Source organism: Pinus tabuliformis, chromosome 5_2 (genome assembly GCF_031772625.1).
Source record: "Pinus tabuliformis cultivar Carrire ecotype Pingquan chromosome 5_2, CPIR1, whole genome shotgun sequence".
NCBI lineage: Eukaryota > Viridiplantae > Streptophyta > Pinopsida > Pinales > Pinaceae > Pinus > Pinus tabuliformis.
The window spans coordinates 421273761-421294557 of record NC_142306.1 but is presented as its reverse complement, the minus strand read 5'-3'; the positions used below and the strand labels follow the sequence as shown (position 1 = coordinate 421294557).

General features: G+C 37.8%; 1 protein-coding gene and 2 pseudogenes across 1 annotated transcript; 1 reads left to right on the top strand and 2 right to left on the bottom strand.

Moving 5' to 3' along the window:
* Positions 1 to 478: 478 nt before the first annotated feature.
* Positions 479 to 2442, bottom strand: LOC149159373 (kinesin-like protein KIN-7N pseudogene; annotated as a pseudogene).
* A 1883-nt stretch (positions 2443 to 4325) lies between these two features.
* On the bottom strand, positions 4326 to 6508 carry LOC149159372 (kinesin-like protein KIN-7L pseudogene; annotated as a pseudogene).
* A 6816-nt stretch (positions 6509 to 13324) lies between these two features.
* On the top strand, positions 13325 to 13669 carry LOC149159371 (histone H2B.1-like). The gene has a single exon (XM_089434278.1). It carries the CDS (start codon positions 13325 to 13327, stop codon positions 13667 to 13669), a length of 345 nt encoding a protein of 114 aa, XP_089290404.1.
* Positions 13670 to 20797: the final 7128 nt, after the last annotated feature.

Below are 20797 nucleotides of genomic sequence, written 5' to 3'. Positions count from 1 at the left end.
TCTACCTTAACACTTCATTTGTTCAATTAGAAATGATCATGAAGTGAAATGAAACATAACAGTTTACATATGAAACGGAAGAAAAACTTATGCTAACTTTCATACCACAGGAATCTCAGAAGTTAGAGCTGTGTAATTTCATTAAAAATCTTTGTCAAAAACTGTACAATGAAGCTCTGTTACACACACCTCTCAGCACTCAGAATTCTCTCTCCTACTCTCTCACAAATGATTATTTTAATACATTAAATAAACTATTTTAGAAAAAACAACAGATCGACCCCCAAAACAAGGGCGCTGTTTCACCTGCAGTTACAACAATAGAAAAGAGCGTTTCCTCTATTCTAAAATAAAACAGCGTTCTTCTAAAAAACCTCTGATGGCCGACACATGGAGCGCAGATCCCATTGAATAAAGTCTAGAAATAGGAATCGAATCCTATTCTGCTGTTCTGGCTCCGTTTGAATAGCAGTCTTTTTTATGCCTTGATTCGGATAGAATACACAAAGCGTTCATTGCCTGTTGATCTCCTTTCCTGACCCAAAAACTTCAAGCTTAATCGACGAGGATAAGTTTACTCACAGCTGTTTAGCTTAAAAGAGTTCCTGTCTTGATCTGAATTTATAACCATTGTGCTAAGGTTATAAAATTTGTGACTCGACGATCACACTCCAGTTGAGATTTTCTCTCCTCCTCAAGTTCAGCAGCTAACTTTTTCCTTTCAAGTTCAAACTTCAACATCTCGTTTCTTAGCTTCAAAATTTCCAGTTCCAGATTCTCTGAGTGAGATCCCTGAAGCTTTTTACGCGTCTCTTCAATCTCCCTCTTTTGACGCTTTAGCAGTGCAGCATCTATCATTATTTCATTCACTTGAGCACAATTTGTGACTCGTTTAGCTCTGCTTGCAAATTGAAGGGTCCCGCGTGTTTCATCTGCATGAACCTCTTCAGGTGCAATAGTATAGATGATAGCAGTCTTGGCATTGCCACCCAGAGCTGGTTGTAGGATGCGGGTCAGCTTACTATCACGATAAGGAATATGTCCTTTATGTTTTCCACCACCATCACTCAGTTTATTGATTACAGTACCAAGACTCATCAAACTCTTGTTAATGTGTGTTCCTTCCTTAAGACGGACGCCACCAGCTCCAGTCTTTGCAACTCGCTCAGAACCAGCTAAATCAACCAAATTTAGAACAGAAACTCTCACAGTATCCTTGTTATATGAACTTCCATCTAACTCTACATCCTTGTCTCTGCTTTCAATAACCATCCGAAAAATCGTATGAGACCTGCTACTATGTACATTCATGTTTGTCTCTCCATCATGTCGGTGTGCTTCTCCCAGGCCAATGAGATCAAAAACTTGATCTGGGGTGCTCACACTTTCCTCTCTTAGACCTGCAACAAATATGCCACGCTCTAAGTTTTCATGGACTTGGAGTTTCTTGTTCTCTGGAGCAAGGAGGTCATTGATCTCTTCATTATAAATTTCCAGATAGGAAACTCAAATTAAGAATTCTCGATCAGATATAGACTGGATATTTTTTAAAACATTGTAGACAGACAAACGAATGATACCAAGGTCTTCCTGCGAACCCTGCATGGTGTATGTCTTTCCATTCTTGTTTTTCCCATATGCAAATACAGTACCATTAAAGCCGTTAACAACTGCCTCGATAACATCCTTGGTATGGACTTTGTAAATGTCCGCATTCCTTGAGTTGTATCCAAAAACATGATCAAAGGTATAAGAATATCCGGAGATGGGCGTTCCAAGAGCATTGTGAAGCGAAATGTGGTTGTCCTCCCCTGCTACTTTTCTCGCTATAAACTCAGGTCTAGGTGAGTAATATTTATCCCCAAGCAACTTTGCACAGTATTTATAGATAAGACTGACACTGGAATCACAAGTGACGGTAGCTCCAGATGATGAAACACGATAAACATTTGTTTCAACAGAAATTTGCTCTTGAATACAAGGTATATGATTTAGGTTGCTATTCACAGTCGTCTCCTTCATTGATTCCTCACTCCTGATTATCTCATATAATAGCTTTTGTTGCTTCTCATTACCTCTCTTAAGAAGAAGGATAAAATTTGATTTGTTTTGACGAACACGCCCATGAGATTGAATAAAGCTCCTTACTGTTTTTGGCAAATCAAAACGAATGATACAGCTACAACTTCGCACATCAATGTCTTCTTCAACAACATCGGTGGCTACCATGACATTCACCTTGCTATGCTCCTCCATTTGAATATTGGTAGATCCACCTTGGTCCCATCTGAGTTGCAACACATTCCATTGTCGCAGGAGGATAAGAACAGGCATAATTGCAGTGAGGGCAGCAATTTCAAGAATTGATGTACCATTCAAGTTGCTGACAAAATCTTTCTTAATCTGCTTGTGAGGATTGAGGCAAGTACTGTAGGACTCCATTGATATATTATGAAAAGTGAATATTCTGAATTGTGCTTGTGCAGGGATAGGAGCTTGAAGTCGCTGCCATTTGAAGAGCTGGAGAATAAATTACATATTCTAAAAAAACAACATTAAATGATTTCTTCTTCAAAACCCTGTTTTGAAGAAGAATCAATCTCACACTGACATGAGACGGAGTCTAACATCGGCTCCACTTGGGATGGCAGCTGCCGCTTCGTGGAGGTGCCAAGAACCGCAGAACTTTGGGAGAGCAGACAGTGCCTCCATCTATTGGGCAATGGAGTCATCATCGACACAACTGAAACTGAACTCAAATTGATTTGATCTCAAGACTAAAATGACTGAGAAAATGACTTAACAATCTTTAAGCAAACTAAAACAAGATGCTGCCCTTATGGCTGCTTATTTATTTACAAAATCTACCCTACTCTGCTGTACAAACAATAGATCAGGTAATACTGAAATGCCAGATTAACCATTCAAGTAAACCTGAGAATGACGCCGGTTGAGAAAGCTTCCACCAGGCCATAGATGCAGTTGCTGGCAGCCCTTCATGCACGTAATGAGCCTGGTCACGTACAAGGCAGTCTGATCTATCAATCAAAGTGAAAAACATGTCCATATATGTTGCCATTGGATCGCGGAAGCCGGACTCTGTTGGCTGTCCCAACTCTGCAATGCATACTTCCAGCTGCACACTGTCAATGTAAACATCTGTAGGCGAGTATGGAGGAAGGATTTCCAAGAACCTTTTAGGGTCTTGGAAATCATAAGACTGGATCTGCTCATCTAAACACTGAATCTCCTTCTCGATTCTTTCAACAATTAACTCGCAAAATTTAGTTTTGAACCACTTTGAAGATTTCAACAAATGAAGCCAGGCACTGAAAACATCTTCATCAAATTCAGTATCTGCTAGCTCCTTTCTTATTCCTTCTACAGCTTCACACAGGGCAGGGTTTGCCACATACCCTTCCATTGCATGAATGGATCAGCAAGCGTTGGAATGTCTGGATCGAGTTGGAGTCGCCAGGTGAATGGTTCAGCCTGCATATGTGTCTGACTGCTGTCCACCATCAGCATCAGATCTGCACCTCGATTGCATGTACTGGGACAAGACAATCAACAAGTCGAATGTTCTCCCCAGTATGGTCGCCAATATGTTAGCGCTTGAAATTTCACCTCAGGCTGAGAAAGGTAAACCTCAAGGCAACATCAAACCACTTAGCCTCGTAGCTAGCCCTACGGGGCAGGAGAGGGCTCTCTCCGGTCTATCTCGGTCAAAATCTTCAATGGGCGAGATAACCAATAGGGTAACACTGATTTTAGGCTAGTAAACTGATCAAAAGGGTTGATTTGGGATTTTTAGGGTTTTTAATAAAATGACGGGGTTTTTCTGGGCTGCATGGGGCAAAGAAACAGCTTGAACAGAGAAATATAATAAAAAACACAGATTATCGACTGAGGCAAGGTAGGCAAGAAATTTAACATCAAATTGAGATTAAATGGGATGGCAAGACTGCTGAGGAGCTGACAAGGGCATAGAAGATGAATCCTTGTCAAACAGAAGAAAACATGAAATATTGAACAAACTTAAAGGCAGAGCATACAAATGATGAATTCTACCTTAACACTTCATTTGTTCAATTAGAAATGATCATGAAGTGAAATGAAACATAACAGTTTACATATGAAACAGAAGAAAAACTTATGCTAACTTTCATACCACAGGAATCTCAGAAGTCAGAGCTGTGTAATTTCATTAAAAATCTCTGTCAAAAACTGTACAATGAAGCTCTGTTACACACACCTCTCAGCACTCAGAATTCTCTCTCCTACTCTCTCACAAATGATTATTTTAATACATTAAATAAATTAGTTTAGAAAAAACAACAGACCAACCCCCAAAACAGGGGCGTTGTTTCACCTGCAGTTACAACAATAGAAAAGAGCGTTTCCTCTATTCTAAAATAAAACAGCGTTCCTCTAAAAATCCTCTGATGGCCGACACATGGAGCGCAGATCCCGTTGAATAAAGTCTGGAAATAGGAATCGAATCCTATTCTGCTGTTCTGGCTCCGTTTGAATAGCGGTCTTTTGTATGCCTTGATTCGGATAGAATACACAAAGCGTTCATTGCCTGTTGATCTCCTTTCCTGACCCAAAAACTTCAAGCTTAATCGACGAGGATAAGTTTACTCACAGCTGTTTAGCTTAAAAGAGTTCCTGTCTTGATCTGAATTTATAACCATCGTGCTAAGGTTATAAAATTTGTGACTCGGCGATCACGCTCCAGTTGAGATTTTCTCTCCTCCTCAAGTTCAGCAGCTAACTTTTCCCTTTCAAGTTCAAACTTCAACATCTCGTTTCTTAGCTTCAAAATTTCCAGTTCCAGATTCTCTGAGTGAGATCCCTGAAGCTTTTTACGCAGCTCTTCAATCTCCCTCTTTTGACGCTTTAGCAGTGCAGCATCTGTCATTATTTCATTCACTTGAGCACAATTTGTGACTCGTTTAGCTCTGCTTGCAAATTGAAGGGTGCCGCGTGTTTCATCTGCATGAACCTCTTCAGGTGCAATAGTACAGATGATAGCAGTCTTGGCATTGCCACCCAGAGCTGGTTGTAGGATGCGGGTCAACTTACTATCACGATAAGGAATATGTCCTTTCTGTTTTCCACCACCATCACTCAGTTTATTGATTACAGTACCAAGACTCATCAAACTCCTGTTAATGTGTGTTCCTTCCTTAAGACGGACGCCACCAGCTCCAGTCTTTGCAACTCGCTCAGAACCAGCTAAATCAACCAAATTCAGAACAGAAACTCTCACAGTATCCTTGTTATATGAACTTCCATCTAACTCTGCATCCTTGTCTCTGCTTTCAATAACCATCCGAAAAATCGTATGAGACCTGCTACTACGTACATTCATGTTTGTCTCTCCATCATGTCGGTGTGCTTCTCCCAGGCCAATGAGATCAAAAACTTGATCTGGGGTGTTCACACTTTCCTCTCTTAGACCTGCAACAAATATGCCACGCTCTAAGTTTTCATGGACTTGGAGTTTCTTGTTCTCTGGAGCAAGGAGGTCATTGATCTCTTCATTATAAATTTCCAGATAGGAAACTCGAATTAAGAATTCTCGATCAGATATCGACTGGATATTTTTTAAAACATTGTAGACAGACAAACGAATGATACCAAGGTCTTCCTGCGAACCCTGCATGGTGTATGTCTTTCCATTCATGTTTTGCCCATATGCAAATACAGTACCATTAAAGCCGTTAACGGCTGCCTCGATAACATCCTTGGTATGGACTTTGTAAATGTCCGCATTCTTTGAGTTGTATCCAAAAACATGATCAAAGGTATAAGAATATCCGGAGATGGGCGTTCCAAGAGCATTGTGAAGCGAAATGTGGTTGTCCTCCCCTGCTACTTTTCTCGCTATAAACTCAGGTCTAGGTGAGTAATATTTATCCCTAGGAAACTTTGCACAGTATTTATAGATAAGACTGACACTGGAATCACAGATGACGGTAGCTCCAGATGATGAAACACGATAAACATTTGTTTCAACAAAACTTTGCTCTTGAATACAAGGTATATGATTTAGGTTGCTATTCACAGTCGTCTCCTTCATTGATTCCTCACTCCTGATTATCTCATATAATAGCTTTTGTTGCTTCTCATTACCTCTCTCAAGAAGAAGGATAAAATTTGATTTGTTTTGACGAACACGCCCACGAGATTGAATAAAGCTCCTTACTGTTTTTGGCAAATCAAAACGAATGATACAGCTACAACTTCGCACATCAATGTCTTCTTCAACAACATCGGTGGCTACCAAGACATTCACCTTGCTATGCTCCTCCATTTGAATATTGGTAGATCCACCTTGGTCCCATCTGAGTTGCAACACATTCCATTGTCGCAGGAGGATAAGAACAGGCATAATTGCAGTGAGGGTAGCAATTTCAAGAATTGATGTACCATTCAAGTTGCTGACAAAATCTTTCTTAATCTGCTTGTGAGGATTGAGGCAAGTACTGTAGGACTCCATTGATATATTATGAAAAGTGAATATCCTGAATTGTGCTTGTGCAGGGATAGGAGCTTGAAGTCGCTGCCATTCGAAGAACTGGAGAATAAATTACATATTCTAAAAAGACAACATTAAATGATTTCTTCTTCAAAACCCTGTTTTGAAGAAGAATCAATCTCACACTGACATGAGACGGAGTCTAACAGAGTCTATTTGTATAAAGCTGGTAGGTTGTTCCATATAGATTTCTTCATGCAAGTCCCCATGCAAGAAGGCAAATTTGACATCCATCTGATGGACTTCCCATTTGAAAGCGGCAATAAGGGAAAGAACAAGGAGGACACCGCTCACAAACAGATCACAGATCAATACACCAGTATTCTTCTGCACTATAATGAATCCCAAACTGAACTATACCTCAAACATAACGAAGTATTTTTTTTAGTTGCTTTCCAATGACTTTCATGTGGATTTTGCATAAACTGAACAATAAGGCCAACAACAAAGGAAAGGTCAGGACGAGTATGGGTCAGATACAAAAGTTTTCCTACAAGTTGACGGTATAAGGTAGCATAAACTTCAGGGGAAAGTGACTGAAAGTTTGGCTCCATACTGAAAGGGAGAAGGGGTTGGCTTACAGTCTTCCATGTGAAAATGGCATAGAAGATCACAGGCATACTTGGATTGGGAAAGGGAAATACCTTCCTTGGATTGCAAGACTTGAAGACCAAGAAAATAATGTAAGTGTCCTAAGTCTGTCATTTCAAACTTCTTTTTAAGGCTGGAATTCACATGGTTTATAAGGTTGGGATCACTACTAGTAAGGATAAAATCATCAACATAAAGAACAAGAATGATAAGAGACTTGCCCACTTTGTTGGTGTAGACAGTATTGTCAGAATGACACCTAGAAAAGCCAGTTTCTAAAAGAAAGCTATCCATTTTGGCATACCAAGCCCAAGGGGCTTGCTTGAGACCATAAAATGATTTCTTAAGCCAACATACAAGGCTAGAGTCTGTTTTTATAAATCCAGTAGGTTGGTCCATATAGATTTCTTCATGCAAGTCCCTATGCAAGAAGGTAGATTTAACATCCATCTGATGGACTTCCCATTTGAAAGAGGTAACAAGGGAAAGAACAAGGAGGACACCGCTCACAAACAGATCACAAATCAATACACCAGTATTCTTGACATGGTTAAAACCCTAAAAGAGGGAAACAGTCCATGACCTAAGCCAACGCGGCCACTTCAGGCAATTTATTAATAAAAGAATGAAAATTTGCATAAGCTTCTCTCATGAACGATTACCCACAAATGACCCTCCATGCTCTTTAAATAGATATCATGGACCAATCAGGTGTTAAGCTACGGCTCAAGTGTCATTAATACCGAGGAGAGAATGAACCATCAGATCACTTCATGTCTAGAACATATCGTGACCATCAGATTGTAAGTTACAAAAGTACATAGTAAAGAAACACACTTTACCTAACTCTACACTAGGCCAAGTTATACTTAACTATTTCCTATGTGTCAGGATATCATAATATGCTTTAAGTGAATCACACATCAGAATCATAAAAGGGATGGACCAGATTATTTGGGCACTTGCAAAAAATGAGCTTTACTCCCCCAAAGAGGAATATCTCTATTTAGCAAGCGACCATAGACCACAGTCTATAGAACAATGGTGGAAAAGTATGTGGAAACTTAAAGCCCCCCCTAGAACTAGACTACTCATGTGGTCAATTCTGAAAAGCAAGGCTCTCATAGGTGACAATCTTATCAGGAGAGGCTAGCATGGACCTTTTTGGTGCAGTTTATGTAAAGACAGCTCAGAATATGCAGATCATCTCTTTTTCACTTGCCCTATCACTATAGACCTCTGGAATTCTGTCCTCTCAATCATCCCCTCCCAGTGTGTCGGGGTCTATCAGTCAGGGAAGCTTTGACCACATGGTGGACTTTCGCAACCCAGACAAAGTCTAGGAACCTTCCCCTCCTTATATGTTGGGAAATCTGGATTGCCCGTAATCGATACATTTTTCAAGATACTGTTTCTCACTAGCCCTCTATCTCTACATAGTAACATTCCTAAAGACGATGACAATACTCCCCCCAGTGATATTGTCCCTGAAAACATCGACCACTCCCAACCATGGGCATATTTTAACGAATCAGCACAAGACGCTGGGTGTGGGGGTGGTGCCGTCCTATATATTTCAGATTCCCATCACTTCCAAATCCAAATGGGTCTGGGTGGGGACACAAACAATTTTACTGAGCTTATTATTGCCAAACATCTCATTCGATTTGCATTAGAAAAACATTGCAGAAATCTACAACTAAAAAATTATATGCAAATTGTTCTGCTTACACTTTGAGGCCCATAAACTCATCTCTTTTTTTGACAATTTCGCTTGTCATCATATCTACAAGGAACACAACTCGCTTGCCGATTAGTTATCCAAGGAGGTAGCGGTCAGGCCTCATGGCTCATGACTGATCCAAGAGCAGAGGGATTGAGCACACTACCAGTTTTACCATCACCCATTCATGGACTATATACTTTAGGCTCAGCAGGAGCCTATTTTTTGTTTTTTGTTAATATTTTCATGTTTATATATTACCAGTTGTATTTAAGATGACAGACATACATACTCTCTGTGTAGAGTATTTTTTGATAACTTTATTATGAACACTACTGAAGGCAGAGCCTCCCTGCGCGAAGTGCTTATTTTTTTATTTCTCTTACTTGACAGGCACACAACCTCATACACTGCATATGCGTATAGCATCTACAACATGTAATTTTCCTTTAATAATGAAAATTACGATTTTTCCTAGGGGAAAAAATAAATAAATGTAAAATGCAATTTGTAACGTAATGCAAAATGTAAAATGTAAAATATAAGGCATGGAGCTACTAATTTGATCAAAAGAAATTGGTTTGTCTATAATGTAAAGTGAAAACACTATTATTTCTTTAAGGGGTTATTTATTTATATATTATTATTAGTATAATAATCAATAATATTGATTATTATTATTCCAATATATTATAATAATAATCATCTCCATTATAACTATTATTATATTAGACCTTACATATATTATTGATTTCACAGAGGGACAATTCTTGATCATATGAATGGAGGGGGAGAGAGAGGGAAATAGAGAGACACAGAGAGAGAGGGGGGGAGAGGCAAAGAGAGAAAGAGATGGAAGGGGGACAAGAGGGGGAGAGAGAAGGAGATAGTGATAGAGTTGGAGGGCAGAGACATAGAGGGAGAGATCAATGGTGGGGGGAGAGAGAGAGATGGAGGTGGGAGAGAGAGAGATGGAGGTGGGAGAGAGAGGGAGACAGAGGAAGAAAGAGAGAGAGGAGGGGTGAGAGATAAGAAGAGAGGGAGGGAGAGAGAGATGGAGTTCAAGGGGGAGAGAGAGAGGGAAGAACAAACACATCAAGAGATATAGGTGGAGAGAGAGACGGAGTGACAATGGAGAGATGGAGGGAGAGTGAGGGAGAGAGGAGAGAAGAAGGGAAGAGAGAGAGAGAGAGAGAGTTGAAGGAAGAGGGAGAAGGAGAGAGGGAGAGAGATGGATTTGGAGGAGGAGATAGTGATATAGAGGGAGAGTGATAGGGGGAGAGACAAAAGGAGGTGCGAGAGAAAGGGAGAGAGAGGACTTGCAAGAGAGAAGGAGAGAGGGAAGAATAAAGACATAGAGAAAGAAAGGTGGAGAGAGATAGAGGGAGTGACAAGGGAGAGATGGAGAGAGAGTGGAGTGTGGAGAGCAAGAGGGAAGGGAGAGAGGAGGGAGAGGGAGAGAAGGGGAAGAGAGAGAGAGAGAGAGGAAGAGGGAGGGAGAGATAGATAGATATGGAGAGAGAGAGTCTGTATGTTTGGGGTGTGAGATAGAGAGATATAGATATAGATGAAGGGGGGAGAGATGGAAGAAGAGAGAGATAAAGAGAGGAAGGGATGGAGAGATAGATATATGGAGAGAGAGTGTGTGTGCGTGTTTGGGGGGTGAGATAAAGAGACAAAGGAGAGATGGAGGGAGATATAGATATAGATGACAAGGAGAGAGAGAGGGAAGAAGACAGAGACAAAGAGACCGAGGGAGAGGCGGAGAGAGAGAGGAGGAAGAGAGGGAGGGAAGAGGAACAGAGAGAGAGAAGGGGAAGATAGAGATAGAGGGAGAGGAAGAGGAAGGGATAGAGAGTGTGTGCATTTTGGGGTGAGCTAGAGAGACAAATAAGAGAGAGAAAGAGAGAGGAGGGGAGGGCTAGAGAGAGAGATGGAGGAGAGAGGAAGGGGAAGATACAATGGTATTCACTAAAATAGATCCATTGATTTCAATGTAGATGTTGATTTCTAATCATATTTGATTGATTTCACTAGATGCATTGCTTTCAATGTAGCTGTTGATTTCTATTTTTATTTGATTGCTTGCACTAGATACATTGATTTAATTGTAGATGTTGATTTTTAATCCTATTTGATTACTTGCACTAGATGCATTGATTTAAGTGTAGATGTTGATTTCTAATCTTATTTGATTACTTGTATTTGATGCATTGATTTCAATGTAGATGTTGATATCTAATTCTATTTGAATGCTTGCACTTGATGCATTGATTTCACTGTAGATGTTGATTTCATATTTAATGTAACTAGATGTATGATGTACATTAATTTTAAAGTAATTAAATTAATAGTGTGCATTGATTTTGGCATAAGCACAAAAATTCATTGAAAGTGTGCATTGATTTATGTGTTAAAGTAATTCAACTATAAATAAAATACTTAAATTTTCATCTTAAAAAAAAAATTCACTTACGTGGAATGTTTGCTTCATGGAACTGTAAACTATTGTAATTGACTACATTCTAATTATTCTCATTTTCCATCATTCAACATTGTTACTAACTTTGCATTCAAACAAGGTAATAGAAAACAACTACCTTTGAAACTTATTTGGGGTTTAACACTCCATAAGTCACAATGATTGACTTTGGAGAAAGCTACTATTAATATTGGAGAGCAACAGAGACAAGGTATGATGTTTAATACAATAGATCAAGTTAAAATTTTGAATGGTCTACGATGAAAAGATCCCAAAACTAATGTGTGACAATAAGAATAGTAGAACAAAATAGTTTGAGATAAATCACAATAAAGACTATTTGTAATTGACTACATTCAAGTATTATTCACAATTTTTATCATTCAACATTGTTACATTATTACTTGGCATTCAATTTTTTTTATTTCATCATTAAACAATCTCTATCATAATTGAGCAAATTTAAAATTAAAATGACTATATTAATCTTTGAAATATTTAGCATATTTAAAATGTTTAGGATAATTAGATGTTCAACAAATTTTCCATGGTTGCACACAAATGAAACCAACTTAGATCCATCCTAATCTCATATCTATTAAACGACACAATTGAAACCAACTTAGATCCATTTTAATCTCATATCTATTAAGCGCTGAGAGGGATCAAATCTAAATCTCTCTGGGTGCAAACCTTTGATCAAGTTGTGAACTCAAAAGAGAGGTTTTTAAGATGGATCTAGGTTGGTGTAACATGTACGTTCGATGTTTATGGTGAACGTTCCAATGTTTATGGTGGACGCTCCACCCATCCTCATGAACAGATAAAGCTTTTTGTGAGAAGAAAAGGTGCATGACCATGTTTCAGGTGGATGCTCCACCCATCCTCATCCTCATGAACAGATAAAGCTTTTTGTGAGAAGAAAAGGTGCATGACCATATCAAATAGAGTGATTGGTTAACCACTATTAGCAATGAAACTTTAGAAATAAGATTTGTTTAATAATTAATTAGTAAAATTAAGATTAACAGAAAAACATTGGGAAATTTTAAAATTAAAACAAGAGAATATAAAGAGATTTTTGTTAAATATTAAAAATTAAAACTTTAAATTTAGACTAATTAGATTCAGACATTAGATTTAATAAAGGAGGAAAAAGAATAGGGATTACTAGTGCACCATAATTTAAATAATATTTATTATTTGATTTAAATAATTTATTTATTTTAAATTATTTGAAATAAAATATTATGAGAGTACTTTAATTGGAAATTACCATGCTATAAAATATTTGAATTTCATAAATAAACTATGAAATTCAAAATTTAGATGGCCATTAAAAAATATTTAAAAAAAAAAGTATTTAATTTTTTTTATTATAAATTATTAATTAATTTAAATTAATATTTTTAATATTAAATAAATCATTATTGAAACTTAAAATTTTGTTACATTATTTTTTTATTTTCTCATAATTAAAAATTTTGTGGATTTTTTATTTTTTTCATAAAATTTTTGCGATTCCAAATTTTGATAAGATTTTCGAATGTGTTTTTAAATATAAAAATAAATTCAAATATCTTGAAAAACCGCAAAATATTCACACCGGATAAACTAAATGAAAAAAAACTCACTCTGCGATTTTATTTGGCAAAACGAGAATGGGTTATGACCAAGTGCATCTTTTACTTCCCAGAGAATTCCTCGGTTGGTCAAAGTCTCTAACCGCTAATATGGAAAATAATTTTAATCTATGGCTCCAGATTAAACGGAAGCCATCGATCCCTACCACACCCAACCAACCAATAGGAGCCTAGACTTCTGTTAATATAACTCAGAGCAGGGTTCCGGATCCAATCATCTCCTCTCTGACAATCGATTCCTTTTCGATATTTCCGCTGAGATCCGTGATCTCTTATTTTCTATTTTGGTTGAACCATTCCCTTGTCATCTAGGTTCGTATTTTCTGTTCGTCACAACTATGGCTCCAAAGGCAGACAAGAAAGCCGTTGAGAAGAAGCCCGTCGCAGAGAAGTCCCCTGTTACAGAGAAGAAGCCCAGTCCCAAGGCCGAGAAGAAGCTTCCAAAAGAAGGCGGAGACAAGAAGGGCAAGAAGAAGCACAAGAAGAGCATTGAGACGTACAAGATCTATATCTTTAAGGTTTTGAAGCAGGTTCACCCAAATATTGGCATTTCTAGCAAGGCCATGGGGATAATGAACAGCTTCATCAACGATATCTTTGAGAAGTTAGCGAGCGAGTCATCGAAACTTGCCCGCTACAACAAGAAACCACGATTACCTCTCGCGAGATTCAGACCACTGTAAGAAACATTCTATTGCATTACGGGAATTAGAATTATATGGAAAATATCAGCAAAGATTTTGAAAGCGTAAAACATGATTGACTTACAAGAGGCCAACTACCACTCCCTCTAGTACATGATAAGAAGAACAACATCCACCATGAACATCACAACGAGAGCCATTATAGATAGTGAACATAACAACATTAGAATCGCCACCAACAATCGAACACAACAAGAACCATGACAACTAGTGAACACACCAAAATATAATTGCCACCAACAACGATTGCTAGTGCCATCACCAAATGAAATAAGCTAGGAACCACATTGGTGGCCATGCCAAATTACCAAAAGATTGGCATGCATTAGTATAATCATTAGAGCAATTGTGATAATGAAGTAGACTAGAGAGCTCTAGAAGCTCCCTTAAATGTTGTGTGAACATAACTAGTGCTTCAAATGTGAAATTACCCCAACATCCAACCAAAAGAGCAACAAGAGACTATTGAACCAAAGTTAGCACCATACCTTACATTCTCAAAAAGGTAAGACCCAAAATCTGGAAAATCCTCTAATTAATCTAACATAGGAATTGAAGGCTTTGGAGAGCTACCAAATAGAAATTTGGTAGGGTCTCTTAGAGGGTTAGTGAGATCCCTAGAATTGGAATTTGTTAGAAGAGTTTTCTCCACTTGACATAGATGAGCATCCAAATCATTAACTTTGAATCTTACATTTTTTGGAATTTTCTTGTTGTCTTCCAAATGAGAGAACAAGTTGTAGTTATTAATTTGGTTGTTTTTCATAACTAGCTGAAACAAAGAGTCAAATTGTAGCCTTGTAGCCAAGGAATTCAAGAAAATTAGTTGTTTTTTCTCATTTTATTAAGTTTTGGAAGCCTTAGAAAATTTTCTTTGGTAACCTCTGAGTTCTAGAAATAGGGGTGGTCCCCAAATTCCTTGGCTTCTAGTAATAGAATCTTCTTATGCACCTTTAGGGGTACAACACTAAAGAAAGAAGCAAGTCACTTGTGATTTGATGACTCCATTTGCCCATAATAGGATGACCACTAGCTTGACAATTTAACAAATGTTGGTGGGGAACCATGACCTTGAATGCCAAAAGACTATGCAAAAATTGAATTAAAGAGCCACACCTTAGAATACTAACTGAAGGACAAACTAGTAACTTGTTAATGGTGAAGGCAAGAGTGTCATCCTTGAAAGGAAAAATTAGAGGTCGCAGTACAATAACTGACCACTCATGAATGAGCCTAGGTTGCAAAGCGCTAGCCCAAGTAATAGTCTGTGCGAACAAAAGAGGAGCTAATAACCAATTTTCCTTGATGTGACACTAAAATTCTAGCAACCAATACTCAAACCACAGTCACAACACAACAAAGGACAAAGATTGCAAATAGAAACTCCCAACAACCAACAATTGAGACCATGGTGGAAAATACAAACAACAATAAATCAAAAGCCAACTTATGAAATGAAATTGCGCCCATTGAAGCAACAAGGTCCAAGACTCATAACTAAATTGAAAAGTGTCTAGAATACCAACACTAAACAAGGGTATGAGATACTTGAGGATTTAGACTCCACAAGATGTGAATTTGATAGAAATGCCATTGATTCAAAACTAGCCCTAGCTTTGTAGAGTGCAATAACAACATGAGATACATTGGTTCCTTGCTCAAAACACCATGGATAGTAGACAGGATATGAAAACTCATCGAGTTACTGCCACGATCAACATTGCATGGGAGATATATCGTACACCATAGTCAATACCATTAAAATTTTGTTACAGATGATTGTGAAACCATAAGCGTGGGAGTGGGTGGCCTACCTCACCTCCATTGTAGCTCACAATTCTTTGCCACCCCATGCACATGTATTTAACATGAGGGAATGTTAGACACATAGCTTGATGCTAACCTTTATCAATGTGCCAAGCCATGTGTGTTAAAAGGAAAATGTCCACCCACATTTCACATTTCAAAAGATTAATAAATAACATATTAAGGTTAGGTAGGCATCCCCACTGGGGAGAAATACAAGTTACTGTTGGATCTTGGTCTTTTTAAGATAAGAGATCCATTCTATGAAATATTTTTTTTAAATATTTTTTTGTACTTTTTTTTTTCAAAATAGAAAAAATGCTTTCAATAAAACGAATAAGAAAATTCAATATTATGAATGATATGTCATGCCATTTTTAGAGATGTTTGGAATCAAGGGCAAAAGCTAGTTCAGAATCTACTGCGAAATACAATGCACCATAACATTTTGAGTTACAAAAGAACAAAAATAATGCAAAAAATACATGTGAAAGAAGAAAACACTAGTAACTCATACAATTGAGCCAAAATGTCCATTGGTCCATGGTCATATAACATGAAAAAATTTTAATTGTCCATGTGATAAAAAAGTCCTCAAATATTGATGTGTCTAGTTTCTTGTAGTTCACCATGGACGAAAGATTGAAAATGGATCTTTCTAGGAATAACGCTGCATCTAGTCTTGGATAGAGTGTCAGCCTCACCATTTTGATGTTTGTAGATGTGGGAAATGGACAATTTTCGGAAGATATTAATGAGAACTCTGACCCTCTACTTCTAATTGGAGAGTGTAGGAGACTCCATGCCATTGCCACAATCCAAAAGAAGATGCACCATTGAAAAATCCCACAGGGAAGGAAGACCATATATTCTTAGGAGGAAGGATAATTTTGTGGCACATGGAAGAGTGAGAGTAGAATTCCTGGTAGTAGCATGTGATCCTACTGCAAGTCCTCTAGAAGTCAATTTGCACCTGCATGAAAATGAGGGTGTCCTTGGCCCTCTAGATGCCCTAGAGAGCAAAAAAAGGTAAATTTTGGTGCTGCTTGTAGTCCTTAGTCCACCAACCAAGGCAAGTAACAATATCTGACTTATCCCAATCAACTTGAATTTGCAGTGAATTAAGAATCCTATACCAAATCGAGGATGTGAAAGCACAAAGGATAAACAGATGATTGATGTCTTCACCATGTGACATGCATAGAGCACACTTGTTAGGGCCTTGAAAATCCCGCTTAGAAAGGTTGTCCCATGTGAATACACAATTGTGAGCCACCAACCAAATAAAACACTAAAGTTTTAGTGGCATGTTCCGTTTCTAGGATTGCGAGAGTTAGGAGAATAGTATGTTCGATTCATAGGGATGGGTGATTAAGTGATAGGCCTCACGAACAATAACACGTCCTTTCAGATAACCTTCAAATGAATTCATCGGTCCTCCTTTGGGGAGATGACAATGCCTGCAATTTTAATATTGGAGATAGAGTCAGACCACTCTAGTGCTAGATGTGAAGGTAATCCGACATCACTAGCGGATTTCCAACGCGTGGAAATAGAAGAAGAGAGTGAAGTAATGTTAATGTCTTTAAGGACATAAATTTATGTTGTAGCAGCTACAAACACCCTCCAAAATTTTGCCTTGGCCTATTTTGGAGCCTCCCTACCAACCTTTCACAACACCTTGTCTTGCTTCGTCAAGTACACAAGCTGCAGTGCTTGTCATGCACAAAGGCAGCCCATCGATCACATCTTGATGCATTTCCCTCACAAGCTGTTCACCTGGACTTGGTCCAACTGCAGGCTAAGCAACATCCCCAAGAAAAATTGCGCATTTCTGGAGGGCAACCAACCTTCCCTCTAGAAATTGCACAATCCTGTTTAGCAGCCTGTTGGGCTCCCAAATTGCGCAATTTTTCCAGCGAACACTCCCAACAGAAATTGCACAAATTTCCCCAACAGGGTTGCTCATCCCAGAATTTGCAAAACTTTGAGCAGCAATTAGTTGCTCTGCCTAGAAATTACGCAAATATCCTAGGCAGTCAGCCCAGCTCCCAGCCAGAAATGTGTAGAAATTTTACCTGTAGAACAAACCGATATATGCAATGTCCTAAAGCATAATACTTGTTCTACTTCTATAAAACATTCAGCAGAAGCATAATCGAATTCATGAGAAACATCAAGTAGAAACATGCATAACTAATCAAGAGAAATAATCACACATAACACAAGATATATCCAGGGGAAAGCACCAGCATAAAACCCCAACCATGTATTATCAATCAAGTAGAAATCCTCTTCACAATACAAAAAGAATTAGCTCTCAAGCTATTCAGTTGTCAATGAACTATGAAGATATGAAGATATGCCTCATGAACCACCCAAGCCCTATTTATATAGGCTTTCCCTATGGTCCAAATAATAGCAAAAGCATATGCTATTAATTCCAACATACCAAAAACAACCAATGGTCCAACTATGTATTCCTTGAGAACACTAGTTCCTCAACCATGCAAAAACTACTTACTAGAAATAGTTAGGCATCTGATAGTACATTGTCCCACATCTGATCTCAACTGGGTCTTTGATAGAACTGACATGCAATAGTTATCCATGAGTGAATCCTCAGTTATCTAAAATAATAGTTGTCACATGCATGCAAGCATTAAGAAACTATATTTTACTATTTTAATAACTTGTTAAAATAATCTAACTAGACTTGAATAGTAAGAACTAAGTCAACTAATTCTCTCATTATAGAACTCATGCTTATTCCCTAAATCAGTGGAGGAAACTCATGTGCATGCTCACAAAGACTTCAAATTCGAATTTCCTTAATTAATTAACTCAACTGAATTAATTAATTAAAATTTCAAACTGTTGTGTTGTGGCCACCAACAACCCCCCTCCTTATTTAGTATTAGCAATAACACTATATAAGTGGGGACCCTCAGTAAAAAATTTAAAAAAAAATCAATTAGTGCTTACATTTCCTTTTGGATAAAACTTACCATCATGGACTTAAGAAAATACTTTTGAAAAATCTAAAAAGCTTAAGTTTCATGATGAAGAAAGTAATGTCACTCCTTAAGAAATATTGCATCGTGCAAAGAATGATAGGGCATCTTCTTATGAGTCAAAATGATAAAAAATGCGAGATTGCGATGCAAAACTCCATCGCATCGCATGCATTAATGAGCACTCACGTTGGAAAACCTTAAAATCGCCGATATTCGATATCGCATATCGCATACCGCAAAATCGCATAAAATACACATAGTGATTAAACAATTAAGCGAACTGCGATATTGCGATCAAGCAACCTTGCGATAAAACAACATGATGATATTGCGGTAATGCGATACTGCGATGCAAATCATAGAAACATTCCATCACAGATTTTCCTGGCTCAATATTCAAGAAAAAGTTTTTCCATAAACCAAAAACTGGTTACGCACTTTAATGATAATTAATGAGTTACATGCCAGTTGTTAATAAAATATGGTTTTGTGTTTTCCGAAGACCCAATTCATGTAAGGTGGCGTGTTTTTGCATATTCATGGCATTTAAAGCTTTCCTGTCATTATTTATTATCATTACTCTCACCTCACTTGTGAACTGCAGGAACGAAGAACAAAAGTTACACAAAGAAATGTGCAGGAAGCTATGGGGAAAAAGGGTAAGGCTCCAATGTCCAAAGACAGAGAAATGGCGCCCTTATATGTAGACACCGCATGCAACAGAGCTGCAGATTCACAGAATTCTGCTGAGCCATCCATTACAGATCTCTCATATACAACCATGGTTAAATGGGTACTAAACGATGCTGATATCAGAAACAGACAGTTTAATGCTCAGGGTCAAGAGCTCAAGAAATCATTATCTTTACAAATTTTTAGTTTTATACCCGATAAGAAAAAGAGGCACAAAAAGCGAAAAATGCATCAGAGAAGCCCAGATCAAATAACGGAGGTAGTTTCTAATGGCGCTAATCGCACATCATTGAGAAAATTGCTCGAGAAGGAAAGCTTCTAACTGCTCAGTCACCTGTAAGCCTGAAAATTGCAAGAAAGCAATGATAAAAACAAACTGGAAACAGAAAGCTAAAGAAAAGGCAAAAGCAATCCAAAGGGTTAACCAAGTTGAACTGGGATTATTACTGGGCATAAACGGTAAAGCCACATAATAAGTGGATGACTCTCAAGTATATCATCGATTTTGCTAAGAATATGGTGCTAGCTCTTGCCAATTCTGTTTGCTTAGCTCAACTAAAAGCGGAAGAGAGTCAGTCGACTCTACTCAAGCAAATACTAAATGCTTGCAACGTTAAGGAGCAAATGCAGAAATAGTTAGATATTAGATTTAATTTTAGAAATAGTTTTGCTTTATTTTTTCTTAGAAAAAGGACGGTCATTTAAACTGTATCCTGAATTTTTGTAAATAAGTTATTTTTAGATTTAGTTAGTAGTATTTAAACCCTTCTCATGCATTTAGAGAAGGGTCCAGAAATTTATCAAAAACTTTTCCTCAGAACATGCACTTTTGCACCCTTTGAGGAGGTTTTGATGAATGAATGGAACAGGATTTGTTGATGTTTGCATTTGATATCTGCTACTAATGTTGCACTTCTGTACTCTTAGTGGATGTTAGATCAAGGAGAGATAAATCATTGTCGCTTGAAGCTCATGAGTAGGACTAGTTGTAAATGGTACTTTATCTCTTAACCATTTCTGCTTATGTGTTAAAGTGATATACAGTTTTTAGTTGTTTATGTATTATTGCATGAATGCCTGAGTTATCATTTGGCACTTTTGTATGGTGATAGCTATTTATTTATGCTTAATGTATGAATAGCTCATTATGCGATATGTTTTTTCACAACTATTTCGTCTAACTTTTTATACGAAGTGGTTCATCCTTATTGATTTCTTTTCTCATAATATCTGGATGATCTTTATTACCAGTTGTTATTTGAAATCTTTTTAGATCGCATAATAGAAGAATTACATCCCGGGTTAGTATAGACTTAGATGTTGCTACTTATTAGAATACAATAGCATAGCATTAGATTAAAGCTAAAATTAGAATATCTTAATTAGGAACTGTTAGATCAGGAACATCAAATTCTACACACACACACTCATAGATTGGGAAACTGGTCCCATATCCCCAGTCGGACCCGCTATACCAAACGGATAAGGAGATGCCAACCAAGATCCGGACCGGGCGGGTATCCCCCTTGTTGTAGACCCGATTTTCGGGGCCTCAACATATTTGGCAGTAGAAGGAGGTCCTGAACTATGA

Excerpts from the sequence above, each read along its gene's own strand:
- LOC149159371 (XM_089434278.1), top strand. The coding sequence starts at position 13,325 with ATGGCTCCAAAGGCAGACAAGAAAGCCGTTGAGAAGAAGCCCGTCGCA.